The sequence below is a fragment of the Trichechus manatus genome, unplaced genomic scaffold (genome assembly GCF_000243295.1).
Source record: "Trichechus manatus latirostris isolate Lorelei unplaced genomic scaffold, TriManLat1.0 scaffold00046, whole genome shotgun sequence".
Lineage (NCBI taxonomy): Eukaryota > Metazoa > Chordata > Mammalia > Sirenia > Trichechidae > Trichechus > Trichechus manatus.
Window position 1 is genome coordinate 9,707,336 of NW_004443982.1, and position 18,010 is coordinate 9,725,345.

The 18,010-nt window shown below is 39.7% G+C and overlaps 1 protein-coding gene across 1 annotated transcript in view; it reads left to right on the plus strand.

Moving 5' to 3' along the window:
• EFHC2 (EF-hand domain containing 2) overlaps positions 1 to 18,010 on the plus strand; it is a 237,807-nt gene that overhangs the window by 116,795 nt on the left and 103,002 nt on the right. The window contains exon 9 of the mRNA XM_023731842.1: positions 14,746 to 14,911. Coding sequence (XP_023587610.1) covers positions 14,746 to 14,911 — 166 coding nt within the window. The remainder of the gene's footprint in view (positions 1 to 14,745; positions 14,912 to 18,010) is intronic.

Sequence of the window (18,010 nt, forward strand, 5' to 3'; positions counted from 1 at the left end):
TAGAGTAGCTAAAGTGAATGGAGGAAATAATGAAGTAAAAGAGCTAAACAGAAGATTTCAAAGGGCAGCTAGAGAAGACAAAGAAAAGTATTATAATGAAATATACAAACACCTGGAGTTAGAAAACCAAAAGGGAAGAACATGCTCAGCATTTCTCAAGAAAGAACTGAAGAAAAAATTCAAGTCTCAAGTTGTAATATTGAAGGATTCTATGGGAAAAATATTGAATGACGCAGGAAGCATCAAAAGAAGATGGAAGGAATACACCAAAAAGAATTGTTCGCCATTCAACCATTTCAAGAGGTAGCATATGATTAAGAACCAGGAAGAAGTCCAAGCTGCACTGAAGGCATTGACAAAAAAACAAGACTTCAGGAATTGACGGAATACCAGTTGAAATATTTCAGCAAACAGATGCAATGCTGGAAGGGCCCACGTGTCTATACCAAGAAAATTTGGAAGACAGCTACCTGGCCAACCAAATGGAAGAGATTCATATTTGTGCCCGTTCAAAAGAAAGGTGATCCAACAGAATGCGGAGGTCATTGAACAATATTATTAATATCACACACAAGTAAAATTTTGCTGAAGATCTTTCAAAAATGATTGCAGCAGTACATCAACAGGGAACTGCCAGAGATTCAAACTGAATTCAGAAGAGGATGTGGAACTAGGGATATTATTGCTGATGTCAGATGGATCTTGGTTGAAAGCAGAGAGTACTAGAAAGATATTTACCTGTGTTTTATTGACCATGCAAAGGCATTCTACTATGTAGATCATAACGAATAATGGATAACATTGTGAGGAATGGGAATTCCAGAACACTTAATTGTGCTTATGGGGAACCTGTACGTAGACCAAGAGACAGTTGTTTGAACAGAGATGGTGTCGAGGTGATTCCTGTGTATCCATCCAGTGAGGTCCACATGTATAGTTGACATTTATGTTGTTGAAAAAAGGTATTTCCAATGAATAAGTTGTTGGTCTTGCAAAATTGTACCATGCGATTTCTGGTGTAGTTTCTGTCACCAAGGCCATAATTTCCAACTACAGATCCTTCTTCTTTGTTTCCAACTTTTGCATTCCAATCACCAGTAATTATCAATGCATCCTGGTTGCATGTTTGATCAGTTTCAGACTGCAGAAGTTGGTAAAAATCTTCAATTTCTTCATCTTTGGCATTAGTGGTTGGTGTTTACATTTGAATAATAGTCATATAAACTGGTCTTCCTTGTAGGCATATGGGTATTACCTATCACTGACAGAGTTGTACTTCAAGACAGATCTTGAAATGTTCTTTTTGATGATGAATGCGACGCTATTCCTCTTCAATTTGTCATTCGCATCATAGTAGACCATAAGATTGTCCGATTCAAAATGGCCAATACCAGTCCATTTCAGTTCACTAATGTGTAGGTTATCAATCTTTATGTGTTCCATTTCATTTTTGACAACTTCCAATTTTCCTAGATTCATGCTTTGTACATTCCATGCTCCGATTATTAATGTACATCTGCAGTTGTTTCTTCTCATTTTGAGTCGTGCCACGTTAGCGAATGAAGGTCCCAAAAACTTTATTCCATTCATGTCGTTAAGATCGACTCTATTTTGAGGAGACAGCTCTTCCCAAGTCGTATTTTGAGTGCCTTCCGGCTTGAGGAGCTCATCTCTCGCACTGTATCAGACAATATTCTGCTGCTCTTCATAAAGTTTTCCTTGGCCAATTTTTTCAGAAGTAGACCACCAGGTCCTTCTTCCTTGTCTGTCTTAGTCTGGAAGCTCCACTGAATCCTGTCCACCATGGCTGACCCTGCTGGTATTTGAAATACCGGTGACATAACTTCCAGCATCACAGCAACATGCAAGTCACTACAGTATGACAAACCAATGCTACGTGGTTTAAAATTAGGAAAGGTGTGCGACAGGGTTATATCCTTTCACTGTACTTATTCAATCTGTATGCTGAGCAGATAACCTGAGAAGCTGGACTATATGAAGAATAATGCCGCATCAGGATTGGAGGAAGACTCATTAATAACCTGCAATACGCCCATGACACAAACTTGCTTGCTGAAAGTGAAAAGGACTTGAATCACTGATGAAGGTCAAAGTCTACAGCCTTCAGGATGAATTCCACCATAATATAAAGAAAACAGAAATCCTCACAACTGGACCAATAAGCAAAATCATAATAAACAGAAAATATTAAAGTTGTCAAGGATTTCAGTTTACTTGGATCCACAGTCAACGCCCATGGAAGCAGCAATCAAACAGTCAAGCAACTGCACTGGGCACATCTGTCACAAAAGACCTTTTTAATGTGTTAAAAGCAAAGACATCACCTTGAGGACTAAGGTGCACCTGACCCAGGTAATGGTATTTTCAGTTGCCTCATATGCATGCAAAAGCTGAACAATGAATAAGCAAGACCGAAGAAGAATTGATGCCTTTGAATTATGGTGTTGGTGAAGAATATTGCATATATCATGGACCGGGAGAAAAATGAACGAATCTGTCTTGAAAGAAGTATAGCTATGACGCTCTTTAGAAAGGAGGATGGTGAGACTTCATCTCACGTACTTTGGACATGTTATCAGGAGGGACCAGTCTCTGGAGAAGGGCATCATGCTTGATAAAGTAGAGGGTCAGCAAAAAAGAGGAAGACCCTCAACAAGATGGATTGACACAGTGGCTGCAATGATGGGCTCAAGCATAGCAACAATTGTGAGGATGGTACAGGACCAGGTAGTGTTTTGTTCTGTTGTACATAGGGTCACTGTGTGTCGGAACCGACTCGATGACACCTAACAACAACAGCAACATTGTTCTCAAATAAGTTTTAATAGATTTGAACATTTTTTCAAATATTTGTTTTTATTAGCACTTTGGAATTTTTTGTTCATGTCGTATAACCAGAAAATATACTATCTGTATTTATTATTATATCATCTGAAAAATGAAGTCCCTTCCCTGCAATTCCCCTGGTTTTGTCTGTGGAGAGTAAACTGGACAAATATTGTATAAGACCACTATTATAAGAACTCAAGAAATGGTTTAAACACAGAAGAAAACATTCTTTGTTGGTTACAAGGATGGGGAGGGAGGGAGATGAGTATTCACTAACTAGATAGTAGATAAAAATTATCTTAGGTGAAAGGAAGGACAGCATACACTACAGGGGAAGTCAGCACAACTGGACTAAACCAAAAGCTAAGAAGTTTCCTGAATACAACCAAACACTTCGAGGGACAGAGTAGCAGGGGTAGGGATCTGAGGATCGTTGTGTCAAGGGACATCTAGGTCAATTGGCATAGCAAAGTTTATTAAGAAAATGTTCTGCATCCCACTTTGGTGAGTGGTGTCTGGGGTCTTAAAAGCTAGGTGAGTGGCCATCTAAGATGCATCAATTGGTCCCAACCCACCTGAAGCAAAGTAGCATGAAGAACACCAAAGACACAGGGAAAATATTAGCCCAGGAAACAGAAAAGGCCACATAAATCAGAGACTTAATCAGCCTGAGACCAGAAGAACTAGATGGTGCCCAGCTACCACCAATGACCACCCTGACAGGGAACACAACAGAGAATCCCTGATGGAGCAGGAGAAAAGTGGGGTGCAGAACTCAGATTCACGTAAAAAGACCCGACTTAATGGTCTGACTGAGACTGGAGGGACCCCGGAAGACATGGCCCCTGGACTCTGTTAGCCCAGAACTGAAACCATTCCCAAAGTCAGCTCTTCAGACAAAGATTAGACTAGATTATGGGACATAAGTTGATACTAGTGAAGAGAGTGCTTCTTAGCTCAAGTAGATACATGAGACTAAATGGGCAGCTTCTGTCCAGAGGCTAGATGAGAAGGCAGAAAGGGACAGGAGCTGTTTGAATGGACATGGGAAATTCGGGGTGGAAAGGAGGAGTGTACCGTCACATTATAGGGAGAGCAGGTAAGGTCACATAGTGTCATGGATTGAATTATATCTCCCAAAATATGTGTGTATCAATTTGGCTGGGCCGTGATTTCCAGGATTGTGTGGTTGTCCTCCATTTTGAGATTGTAATTTTATGTTAAAGAGGATTAGGGTTGGATTGTAACATCCTTACCCGGGTCACATCCCTGATCCAATGTAAAGGGAGTTTCCCTGGGTGTGGCCTGCACCACCTTTTATCTCTGAAGAGATAGAAAGGAAAGGGAAGCAGAGAGACAGGGGGACCTCATGCCATTAAGAAAGTGCAGAGAGCAGAGCGCGTCCTTTGGACCTGAGGTTCCTGCACAGAGATGCTCCCAGACCAAGGAAGACTGATGCATCACAAGGGCATTTCTCCAGAGCTGACAGAGAGAGAATGACTTCCCCTGGAGCTGTTGCCCTGAATTTGGACTTGTAGCCTACTAGACTAATAAATTTCTCATTGTTAAAGCCATCCACTTGTGGTATTTCTGTTATAGCTGCACTAGATAACTAAGACACATAGCAATGTATGTATAAAGTTTTGTATGAGAAACTGACTTGAACTGTAAACTTACACTTAAAGCACAATAAAAAAAAGGAAAAAACAAAACAAACTCTCATGCTATACCTTGCAGTTATACCCTCCTCGACTTAATGTTCTCCATCACTACAATTCTGCTTTTCTAGAATGTCAGATAAGTGTAGCTTTTTGAGACAGGCTTGTTTTAACACAGCAAAATGCCTTTGAGATTTATCCAAGTTGTTGTGTATATTACTAGTTTGTTACTTTTTATTGATGAGTAGCATTCCATTGCTTGGATGTTCCACAATTTTTTTTTTAATCCATTCACCCTTTGAAGGATGTTTGGGTTGTTTCGACTTTTTGCTAATTATGAACAGAGGTACTATAAACATTTGTGTATAGGTTTTTGTGTGAATACATGTTTTCATTCTATAGGGTAAACACCTGGGAAATGGGATTCATTTGTATTGATCTATAGATACTATAGATCAATTTTGAGAGAAATGACATGTTTACTGTGCTGAGGCTTCTAATCCAAGAACATGATATGTTCATTTATTTAGGTCTTCTTTGATTTCATTCATCAGTTTTGTCATTTTCAGCGTACAGAGCCCACAAATATTAGATTTATACCTTTACTTTTGTGGGGCTATTGTAAATGTATTGTTTTTAAAATTTTGGTTTCCAGTGTTCATTGTAAGTGTATAGAACTACAGTTGATTTTTATGTGTTGACTTTGTGTCTTGCAATCTTACTAAATTCACTTAGTTCTAGGAGGTTTTTTTTTTTTTTTTTTTTTTTTGGTAAATTACTTGGGATTCTCTAGTACAGTACCATGTCATCTGTAAATAGGGACAGTTTTATTTTTCCTTTCCAATCTATATGCATTTAATTTCTTTTTGTTGCCTTATTACACTGGCTAAGACTTGCAGTATGATGTTGAATAGAAGTGGTGAGAGCGGACATGCCTGTCTTGTTCCTGACCTCAGGGGCAAAGCATTCAATCTTTCACCATTAAGTATGTTAGTTGCATGTTTTTTATAGATGCCCTTTTTCAGGTTGAGAAAGTTCCCTCTTATTCCTAGTTTACTGAGAGTTTTTATGATTGGTGAATGTTGGATTTTGTCAAATACTTTTTCTGTATCAATTGATAATGATCATGTCATGTCATTTTTTCTTCTTTATACTGTTAATACATTGGATTACATTGGTTGATTTTTATTGTGATAAAATATATATAACAAAAAATTTTCCATTTTAACCATTTTGAAGTGTAACTTCAGTGATATTAATTCCATTCATTATATTGTGCACATTGACTGACTGATTTTTGAATACTGAAGCAGCCTTGCGTTTCTGTGATAAACCCTATTTGGTCCTGGTATATTATTCTTTTTATATATTGTCTAATTCAGTTTGCTAATATTTTGTTGAAGATTTTTATGTCTGTATTTAGGAAGGATTTGGTCTGTAGTTTTCTTGTACTGTCTTTGTCTGGTTGGGGCTTTGAGCTGGGTGGGCTGGGTGGTGTTTAGTCGTATAACTTCTCTCTGAACCTTGGAATATTCATATAAGCACAATTCCCCGAGAGATGAGATGAAAACCAGAAAAAAGCACAGCTTAAAAGACAAGGTACTTTGTTTCCGGAATGAGATAAGGCCCACCTTATGTATCTTGGTGTCCCCATTGTGTAGTATTCCTCACCTCCTGGGAATCTTTATATTATAGGAGAAGGCACACAAAGAGCTTTCAATAAAAAAGACTTTCAATTTCACTATTATATTAAGAGAATTTCTTTCCCTGTATTTGTATACCAGATTACTCAAGATGTGTGGGCCCTACAGGGGCCAAATTGGTGGCATTTTCTTATTTTATTTTCTAAAATTGGTCCCGTTTAGTTGGCACAATCAGGCATATTTGCTTTGGGGACTGTGGGCAAGGGGCAACCAGGAATGTGCGGATGGCAGAGGCTGTAGAGAAGCTGCTAGTGGTGAAACAGATGGATGCACTTGTGCCCTTAAGGGTTGGGGAGGAGAATTTGGCCTTTAATAAATCTTGTTGTTGTTAGGTGCTGTCAGGATGGTTCTAACTCATAGAGACCCTAGGTGCAACGGAGTGAAACACTCCCTGGTCCTGCACCATTCTTACAATCGTTGCTATGTTTGAGCTCGTTTTTGCAGCCACCGCATCAATCCATCTCATTGAGGGTCTTCCTCTTTTTTCTGACCCTCTACTTTACCAAGCCCCTTCTCCAGGGACTGGTCCAAAGTATGTGAAATGAAGTCTCGCCATCCTTGCTTATAATGAGAATTCTGGCTGTATTTCTTCCAAGACAGATTTATTCCTTCTTTTTGCGGTCCATGGTATATTCAATATTCTTTGCCAACACCACAATTCAAAGGCATTAATTCTTTGGTCTTCCTTAGTCATTGTCCAGCTTTCACATGCAGATGAGGCAATTGAAAATACCTTGGCTTGGTTCAGGCCCACCTTAGTTCTCAAGGTAACGTGTTTGCTTCCAAAGATTTTAAAAAGGTTTTTGTAGCAGATTTGCCCAATGCAATATGTCATTTGATTTCTTTTTTTTTATTGTATTTTAATGAGGGTTTGCAGAGCAAATTAGTTTCTCATTAAACAATTAATACACATATTGTTTTGTGACATTGGTTGCCACCCCTACAACATGTCAACACTCTCCTCTTCTCGACCTTGGATTCCCCATTACCAACTTGCCTGTTCTCTCCTGCCTTCTTGTCCTTGCCCCTGGGCTGGTGTGCCCATTTAGTGTCATTTTGTTTTATGGGCCTGTCTAATCTTTGGCTGAAGGGTGAACCTCAGGAGTGACTTCATTACTGAGCTGAAAGGGCATCCGGGGGCCATACTCTCAGGGTTTCTCTGGTCTCTGTCAGGCCAGTAAGCCTGGTCTGTTTTTGTGAGTTAGAAATTTTGTTCCACATTTTTCTCCAGCTCTGTCTGGGACCTTCTGTTGTGATCCCTGTCAGACCAGTCAGTGGTGGTAGCCGGGCACCATCTAGTTGTGCTGGATTCAGTCTGGTGGAGGCTGTAGTACCTGTGGTCCATTAGTCATTTGGACTAATCTTTCCCTTGTGTCTTTGGTTTTCTTCATTCTCTCTTGCTCCAGACAGGATGAAACCAGTGGAGTGTCTTAGATGGCTGCTCGCAAGCTTATAAGACCCCAGACACTATTCACCAAAATAGGATGTAGAACATTTTCTTTATAAACTATGTTGTGCCAATGGGGACCATGGTCTCCAGCCATCAGCCTAGTAATTCGGTCCCTCAGGGAGTTTGGATGTGTCTGTGGAGCTTCCATGACCTTGCCTTGGTCAAGTTGTGCTGGCTTCCCCAGTATTGTGTACTGTCTTACCCTTCACCATAGTTGCCACAGTATATATTGTCTACTTAGTGTTTGTCGTTTGATTTCTTTTGATTTCTTGACTGCTACTTCCGTGGGCATTGATTGTGGATCAAAGTAAAATTAATGAATGTAGATACCTGTTTATAATCTGCAAGTCTTCAGTATAGACTTGAAAATTTGAAAAAATATATATAAAATGATGGATCACTGAAAACATTTACTTGTGTCCTACTGAAAGATTACCTTAATATAAAGGATGTGGTGAAGTTTCCAAAATATATGATCAGATCCTTTTCAACCTAAAGCCCAACATTTGGTTGATGTGTTTCTGTTGGCTTGATTTTGAGACTGTAAAGGTTGCATTTGGGAAAATGAATGTACGTAGTGCTAGAGAGACATGATATATTGCTAGTCTCCTAACGGGTTTTGCAGGGAACTTGCAGAGGTAGTGTGAATTCACTGGTGCATGCCAAATTTAGCCCATCTCTGGGTAACTGCATCAGATTCAAATGCCCTATGGTCCATTTAAATTGAGCTCTAGTGCTTAGCTTCTTTCTGTTCACTTCTTTTGTTCAGTCTAAAAAAAAAGTTTGTGCCTTTATAGAAAATTATACAATTATAAAATTATTATACACTTCATAGTCACATTGACCCTTTGTATTTCACATAACATATAATAATCCCATTTAACAGACACGATTATCACACAAAAGGAGCCCTGGTCACACAGTGGTTACATGCTTGGCTGTTAAACTGCAAGGTTGGTGGTTTGAACCTACCAGCTGCTCCGTGGGAGAAAGATGTGGCAGCCTGCTTTCATAAAGATTACAGCCTTGGAAACCCTATGGGGCAGTTCTACTCTGTCCTATAGGGTTGCTATGAGTTAAAATCTACTGGACAGCAATGGATTTGTTTTTGGCTTTATTATTACACAAGGAGCCCTGGTGGTGCAGTGGTTAAAACTCTCGGCCCCTAACCGAAAGGTTGGTGGTTTGAACCCACCAGCCGCTCTATGGGAGAAACATGTGGCAGCCTGCTTTCATAAAGATTACAGCCTTGGAAACCCTGTGGGACAGTTCTACTCTGTCTTACAGGGTCGCTGTGAGTCAGAATTGACTCCATGGCAATGGGTTTGATTTTGGTTTTGGTTATTATTATACAAGGGAGTCCTGGTGGCGTAGTGGTTCACAACATTTCTTGAGTAACAACAGTGTACTTAGTGTAACTACTGACTAGAAATTATATCCATGATAAACCAAATCAAACCCACTGCCGCCGAGTTGATTCCAACTCACAGCGACCCCATAGTGTTTCCAAGGCTGTAAATCTCTATGGAAGCAGACTGCCACATCTTTTCTCCCATGGAGCTGCTGGTGGTTTCAAACCACCAACCTTTTGGTTAGCAGTCCATCTCTTTAACCACTGTGCCACCATGATAGGGGTAATGAATCAATATTCTCTGATAATTTTTTCATTTCCTTTTCCTGATTTTTTGGTAAAGTTAAATTAATGCACTTAATGTTACTTAGATACAGTTATTTCTTTTTTTTTTTTTTTAGTATACATATTGTTTTATGACATCGGTTAACAACCCCATAACATGTCAGCACTCTCCCTTCTCGACCTTGGGTTCTCTATTACCAGCGTTCCTGTCCCCTCCTGCCTTCTAGTCCTTGCCCCTGGGCTGGTGTGCCCCTTTAGTTTTGTTTTGTTTTATGGGCCTGTCTAATCTTTGGCTAAAGGGTGAACCTCAGGAGTGACTTCATTACTGAGCTAAAAGGGCATCTGGGGGCCATACTCTCAGGGTTTCTCTGGTCTGTGTCAGGCCAGTAAGCCTGGTCTGTTTTTGTGAGTTAGAATTTTGTTCTACATTTTTCTCCAGCTCTGTCTGGGAACCTCTATTGTGATCCCTGTCAGAGCAGTCAGTGGTGGTAGCCGGGCACCATCTAGTACTGAACTCAGTCTGGTGGAGGCCTTGGTTGTTGTGTTCCATTAGTCGTTTGAACTAATCTTTCCCTTGTGTTTTTAGTTTTCTTCATTCTCCCTTGCTCCCGAAGGGGTGAGACCAGTGGAGTATCTTAGATGGCTGCTCACAGGCTTTTAAGACCCTAGACACTACTCACCAAGGTAGAATGTAGAACATTTTCTTTATAAACTATGTTATGCCAATTGAGCTAGATGTTCCCTGAGACTGTGGTCCCCATAGCCTTTAGCCCAGTAATTCGGTCCCTAAGGGAGTTTGGATGTGTCTGTGGAGTTTCCATGACCTTGCCTTGTACAAGTTGTGCTGGCTTCCCCAGTATTGTGTACTGTCTTACCCTTCACCAAAGTTACCGCTTATCTATTGTCTATTTAGTGTTTTTCCATCCCCACCGCTCCCCTCCCTTGTAACCATCAAAGATTTTTTCTTTTTGTGTGTAAACCTTTTCATGAGTTTTTATAGTAGTAGTCTTATACAATATTTGTCCTTTTTTGACTGACTTATTTCCCTCAGCATAATGTCCTCGAGATTCATCCATGTTGTGAGATGCTTCACAGATTCATCATTGTTGTTTATCATTGCATAATACTCCATTGTGTGTATGTACCATAGTTTGTTTATCCATTCATCTGTTGATAGGCACCTACGTTGTTTCCATCGTTTTGCTATTGTGAACAATGCTGCCATGAACATAGGTGTGCATATGTCTATTCTTGTGACGACTCTTATTTCTCTAGGATATATTCCTAGGAGTGGGATTGCTGGATCGTATGATATTTCTATTTCTAGCTTTCTAAGGAAGCGCCATATTGTTTTCCAAAATGGTTGTACCATTTTGCATTCCCGCCAGCAGTGCATAAGAGTTCCATTCTTCCTGCAGCCTCTCCAACATTTGTTATTTTCTCTTTTTTTGATTCGTGCCAGTAATGCTAGGGTGAGATGGTATCTCATTGTGGTTTTGATTTGCATTTCTTTAATGGCTAGTGATCTCCAGCATTTCCTCATGTGTCTGTTAGCCACCTGAATGTCTTCTTTGGTGAAGTGTCAGATACGGTTATTCCTGACATTTTAATTTTCTTTGTAATTCATCTGGTCCTAAAAATTCATGAGAGTAACAAAATTTTATCCATTACAGATTGGTATCCTTGAAGTCCAAACCAGGACAAAGCCTTGTTAATAACTGTGATTCCCATTTCCTCCCTTGTGTTCTTCCCTTCACTAGCATACTGGTTGTCTCCACTCAGCACCACAAGAAGGAGCTGACAAGTACCAGCAACACAGCTAGGAAATTCCCTCCTGGGAAACCGGGGGTAGGCTGGAGGTGGGGGTTTCTAATGTAATATGCAACTTTGGTGCTTAGTGCCTTCTCCTACCTAATGACACTCCAAAATATTTTGGGGGGAAAATGACAGACAAAGAGGAGTTGACCGCAGTCCCCAGAAGGTACACAGATAACCTTTCTACTTATGTAGCAACAGAGGACTTGGTAGAATTCTGAGATTTGAGTCCCTGTGTAAAACCCAATCTGACTCCCAAAAAGGGAAGACTGTTTTATACATCTAAGGATTCTAAAGGGGATTCCTTAGACTTCCTCCACAGAACAGGCCAGTATGGCTTGCCCATAGGGCAGCTTTGCCATCCCGCTGTCCCTGGCTCCCCTGTGGACTATAGCAGGTCAGTCTTTCAGTGTTTTATGTGGATGAGTATAGACTGGCAGGTGGAGACCTCTCAGTCTTTCCTGTGGCAGGAAGGTTGGAAAAGGCTCCAGGGGCTCCAGCAGGTATTTGTTTCATGAAGGGGCAGGGGTTTAAATGTAAACTGTTCTTATCTAGGCATTCCTGCCTTGGGTTATTTCTTTGTCTTTAAGAGGGCTCTCTTATCTTCGTGGCTGTGACAACCAGACTTCTAAGAAAACCATGCATTCCTTTGCTTTTGAACACTTGTTAGGCTGGTCTGAGATTAAGGTTGAGCAAAAATCTTAAAGCACCTTTAATTTTGTGGAGTCATTTCGGGTATCTCTGAACTCTTGGTGCTAGAGGCAACAGGACATCCAAGATGAGTGCTTAATGATCATTTGAGCAAGTTGTTCACTTCAAGTTGCAGCAAAAGGGGTAGAATTGGCTTCCGGCCTCACTTCATGGCTTTGATGGACCTGACAATTTTGCCTCTCATTTTCCTCTCCTAGGAGATGAAAAAAGTTGAGGAGTAGATGATTCCTAAGTATTTTCTAGCTCTAACATTATGTGACTGACGAATTATTTGACCCCACAATGACATATCCTGCTAAAATCATTTTACCTGTGTCCTGGGTACAAGCAGAGGTAGATCTACCTTGAAGTTAATAAAGCTTAAGCTTCAGTGCTCTCCCTTTGCAGGGGCCCCATTCCAGGGCCCTGTGCCTAATTTTGTCTTGATAAGTTGATATTCTTGATCTTAAAGAACTTCCCCCAAATTATATTAAGCTTCACAAAACCTAGGTCCATCTCTGGCTTACTAGAACATAAGAGATCAGCTTTGAGGTATTTGAAGGCTTTTCTCAGTAGTGCTTCCAACTGAGATGGCAAACAATAAATCCCCATGAAGGAGCATTATGACTCCTTTGTAAAATATAACATCTCTCTATAAACTCGGAATCTAAATCTAGTTAATTGTGGATAAACATTCAATATATATGTTTTTGCAAATCACTTGGAATTAGAGGAATCAAACCATTTGAAAGACAAATGTGTCTCAGGATCTACCAGAATGCCAGTTTAAAAAGATATTTCGGAAGATGCTTTGTACAAAAATGCATACTTTTTCATTTATGAAAGAAGTATTTTTGAACATTTGAAATATGCAGAGTGCTAGGATGGTGGCATACCAAAGATAGGAAACTTGTCATTTAGGTGTGTGTACTGGAAGCTTTGTGAATGCATGTGTATTACCCAGAGAAATGATATTTAAAGTTGGATCCTGAACCAGCATATCCAAAAAGATGTATGTGGTATTGTAAAAGCCAGGCATGATGGGGTGGGACAGTACTCGGCTTTTATACACTAGATGGCACTGTGGGTGCAGAGGAAAGCTCTAAATTGGTTCTTTTGTTACTTAACTGCCGTTGTAAAAGTTAGGTGGTTGAGAAAACAACTGTGTTATAAAACCTGTTTTTTGGAGGTATATAATGCATTCTTAATTACTTTGCAGTTCAATATGTACCCTGTTTTGGTTGGACTGCTCAGATTAGTGTGTATAGTTTTATGTATATGTCTCCTGTTGTAAGAAACTGATCATGCCCCAATTTTCTAATCTCATAGAACTCCCCCTGCCACCTCTACGATCCTCTCCTTTAAATCAAGGTACCAATCAGTGATGTGTTTGATATAATGGTTAGCAATGATAGAGTCTACTGCAATTCTGCTTAATTCTAAGATTTGGCCTTGTCTTCATTACCAAGACTTCTTTTTAATCTTCATAAAAATAGCCCCAGGAGAGGCTCCCCACTCGAGTTGCTTCCTGAAAGATTGGCTGCTCCCTTTCCTGAGCCAGTAAGAAATACTTGATGGCATTCTCTTTGCCAGCATGTCTTCTGTGAGCAGTTTCTGTTAGGATGGAACAATACTCTGGGAATTATGCTTAGGGGGATTTCACACATAGGCTACTAGATTGTCTAAGAAAATGTGAAAGCTGAAAATGTTTCCAAATCAGAGTTAGAAATGGCTTCAAACCCTTACCCTTTTGATAACTCAGCAAAAAAAAAAAAAAAAAAAAAACCTCTATTTTTAAAGAGTTAGGTTGCCTTGGATGACAAATTGATGCACATTTTCTCTTATAGAACGTTGACAAATGGAAAAGGAAATATTTGCTTCTATGGAATTCCTTTTATTCTTGAACGGAAACACCTATGGTATACTCAAAGTCTGGGAAGAAGTAGAAAGTGGATTCCATGTTTTTTGTTTGGTTTGGTTTGGTTATAGGAAAGATCCAGGCATCTTCTTTGCCATTTGTGGTGGGGCAAACACAGTGACCTGGGTAGGTCAGATCAACACGGTGAGCATATTTGTATCTTGGAGATGTACAACCTCACAAATGAACACCTAAAAGCTCCTAGGCCACTACAAATATGCCATAAGCTCTCTCCATCCCTCCTTCCTGTAAGTAAAGGATGATGAGTCAAAAAAAGATAAGTAAATAAATAAAATCAATAGTATTTACCACTTAGCACTACTTAGCCTACTATGCCTTTGAGATAATAGGCAGGTGGCTATTTTGGGAAAGATTTTTTTCCCTCACCTTCTAGTACAATTGCAGACATTTCTTTGGCAGTAACACAAACAACCTGGAGCAGTGGTTGGTGAGAAGAAAGAGCTTTTTTTTTTTAAAACCAGATAGTGAAGTGACACAGCCTATAGTTGAGTTGGAAGAAAGGAAGGGGTAGGGTGCACAGGGGGAGAAGACAGAGTCCATGGGGAAGGGTAAAGGTGAAATAGTCAGGAATCAGTCCTGTTTAGAAAGGAATTTTGTTAGTGAGTGTAGACTGAAGATAGGAGAGGACTAAATTACAGGTTAAAATGTGGAATGGGTGGCATAAAGTTTCAAGTTTGAATTTTCATATCATTGGAAAAGTCAGGGAAGAACAAAAATATTCAGAAATGGGAATGTGATGACAAAAGATAAATGTTTACTTATACACAGACAGTTCCTTTTTTTTTTTCTTTTGAACTAGTGGTGATTATTGAGTGAATTCTCTGTTTTTTTGTAAACATGACTGAACCTACTCTCACAGGATTTTGCTGTGTTTTATTTGAAAGAGTTTAAAATAGCCTCCAAAGATCTCCATGTTCATCTTGAAAACATAACAGACCTTTCAAAACAGCCATAATCAGGGAAAAAAAAATATTGATGTTTAGTTTTCCTTTGTTTTGTTACAGAGAACTTTACTCCCATTTCATGCAAGCCTCCACCTCCTCCAAAAATAGAAAGGAAATTTCCACCTTATACTGGCTTTGGTTCTGAAGAGGATTCTCTCCGCTCCTGCATAAGTCTCGTGCCCACACCTCATCGGAGGGACTTCAGGAAGTTCGTGGAAAAAGACAGGTGCTTGAAGGGAACCATGATTGTAGTCTAATTTTTCCTAAATGGGTTTCGGTTTATAATACAGTCCTCATGACAAAGCAGATTATCACTCAACTCACCTAATTTCCAGTCCAGGGAAACATTGTTAGAGCTTTTTAACAAAGGTGATGAACATGCAAGGATCAACAGGTTTTTACCAGAGTGCTTATTGGAATAAATGTCTAAAGCCATATTATACCCAATCTAGGTGGCCTTTCCCCGTATATGTCCCTCAAGATTGTCCTTAGGAAATGGTATAGAGCAGGGCTCAGCAAACTCTTTCTTAAAGGATCAGATAGTAAATATTTTAGTCTTTGCAGGCTATGTGGTCTCTGTCACAACTGCTCAACTCTGCTATTATAGAGAGAAGGCAGCCAGAGAGAGTATATAAACAAATGTGTGACGATGGCCCAATAAAACTCTATTTATGGACACTGACATTTGAATTTCATGTAATTTTTACATGTCACAAAATATTCTTCTTTTGTTTTTTTTTCAATCATTGAAAAATGTGAAAACCTTTCATAGTTTACAGGCCGTACAAAAACAGGTGGTGGGCCAGATTTGGCCCACAGGCCATAGTTTGCCAACCCTTGGTATAGAGGTTTCAGTGATTTACAGCTGTTTCTCAAAATGTTACTTGGCAATTAGTGGTGTTGTTTTGAGAGGTTTGGTTGAGTTCAGTAACCACAGATTGCTCATATGGCTGAATATAACTTCAAAAGATGGACTCTGAAAAGTATTTCTAACATATATGAGGAAAAATCTGTCCCTGAGTCATGCAGCTAGACAGTGGGCATTGTCCATGGCTACGTTTGCTTCTGCAGAGAGAGCAGACCCTGGAGAAAGAAGTGGAGAGAGAAGTGATGGGGCAGTATTACAGATTTCTGAACAGGATGCAGGCTGAAAATTGAAGTCCTGTGTGAGAGAAATAATGGGTCAGGAGAACCTGGGGAGAAAAATGATAAAGGGAAAATGTGATAAGACTGTTGTTGTGGTTAGGTGCCATCGAGTCAGTTCTGACTCATGGTGACCCTATAGGACAGAGTAGAACTGCCCCATAGCGTTTCCAAGGAGCAGCTGGTAGATGTAAACTGCTGACCTTCTGGTTAGCAGCTGAGCTCTTAACCACTACGCCACCAGGGCTCCGCAATAAGAAAAAGACAGCATCCTGAATTTGATAAAATTTAATGGAGTCAGATGCTGTTGAACATTTTGAAGTAGAGAGAAAAATAATTCTTGTATAGCTTTAAAATGGTGAACATATATTATTGTTAAGAGTTGTACAGCATGTCTAAAAGGCTTTCCTTGCCATGACATGATGTCTTTTGTCTTTCAATAAACAATGCTTTATTGTTAAGGATTTTAGTTTTATTTTTAAGTTTTGAGTCAGTGCTACTCAAAGTGTGATCCCCAGAACAGAATCATTAGCATCACCTGGGGGCTTGTTAGAAATGCTAATTGTTATACTTTACCCCAGACCTACCAAAAAACACTCGCTGCTGTCAAGTCGATTCTGACTCATAGCGACTCTATAGGGCAGAGTAGTTATGCCCCATAGGGTTTCCAAGGCTGTAAATTTTTTTTTAAAGTCTGTAAATTTTTGTGGAAGCAGACTGCCACAGCGTTCTCCCATGGAGTGGCTAGTGGGTTCGAACCACCGACCTTTTGGTTCACAGCCGAGTGCTTAACCACTGTGCCGCCAGGGTCCTCTGCCCCAGACCTACTTAGTCAGAAACTCTGCAGGTGGGACCCAGCATTCTGTGCTTGAACAAGCCCTCCAGGTGATTCGGATGTATACTAGTGCTTCAGAACCACTGATTTAGATCACATAAGAGATACATCAACTTATACTCCATTCTCCCTCATAGATAACACTGTTTATAATGAGGTTCCAGGGCAGGACTTTTGATGGATACTTTTCACAAACTGCAGTTGTTAAGGGCATTCACCCGAAGGAGGTGGGCAGGAGGAATGCCCCTATTGTAAAATGAGAGGGAGTTTTTCTTATAAGTAAACAAGATGTACTATTATCCAGGGTGTTGCTTCTGGAACCCAGGGGAAAACAGTTCTTTGTGGGTAGTTGACTTAGTCTCTCTGTCTGTCTACATTGTGTAAACTTGCCCATAGAATGCTGATTATAGACAACATTATATGTCCTTGTCATACTGTCATGGCTGCAGGATGGTGTTCTAGGCATGGATGTCTCTAATTTCGTTTCTTCCTGTCCATGCATTCTGTGCCAGGAATATACTTCCCTCAAGCTCCTCCTACACAGTGACCTTGTTTCCATAGTAACAGGCACATTCAGCTGGAGACTTAATACATGAGTTTGAATAACCCAAGGTTTAAAAACTGTGACAACTTGAGGAGATGATCTCACAAAGCAGATGAAGAACAGCTACTTAATGAAATAAATAAACTGAATTGAGACATGAAATTTTACATGATATATATTGATTATATATTGACTATTAAAAATTACTGGCTGCTAATTATTGTGTGAGGATAATGATATTATACCATGAGTCCATGGGGGGAATAGTTTCAAATTAAAGCATATGAAGTTTTTGATGCACATGAAGACTTTCTATATTGTTTGGATAAGTATCACAGTGGTGGCCTTCTGGGGAGATTGTCTAGTCTGACTTAAGGAGAACCAGAATATCTTTCTCACTATGCTAGGCTGAATTAGTTACTTCTTCCTCTGTGTGCCCAGATACTCTGCTGATCATACATCTAATAATAACAAGCAATTTAGCAGACCATGTGCTAATTACCTTATGATACTTTATCTCATTTAATTCTTAAAACAACTGTGTGAAGTAGATAATTATTATTGTACCCATTCTTCACACAAGGAAACTAAGGCACAGAGAGACTATCTAACTTGCCAAAGATCACACAACCAATTTTTGAGTGAATTAGGATTTGAACCCAGGGAACTCTGATTTCTGGAGTTTACCTTTCTTTTTTTTTCTCTTATTGTACTTCAGGTGAAGGCTTACAGAACAAATAGTTTCTCATGAAACAGTAGTACACATGTTGTTTTATGACATTGGTTAACAACCCCACAACATA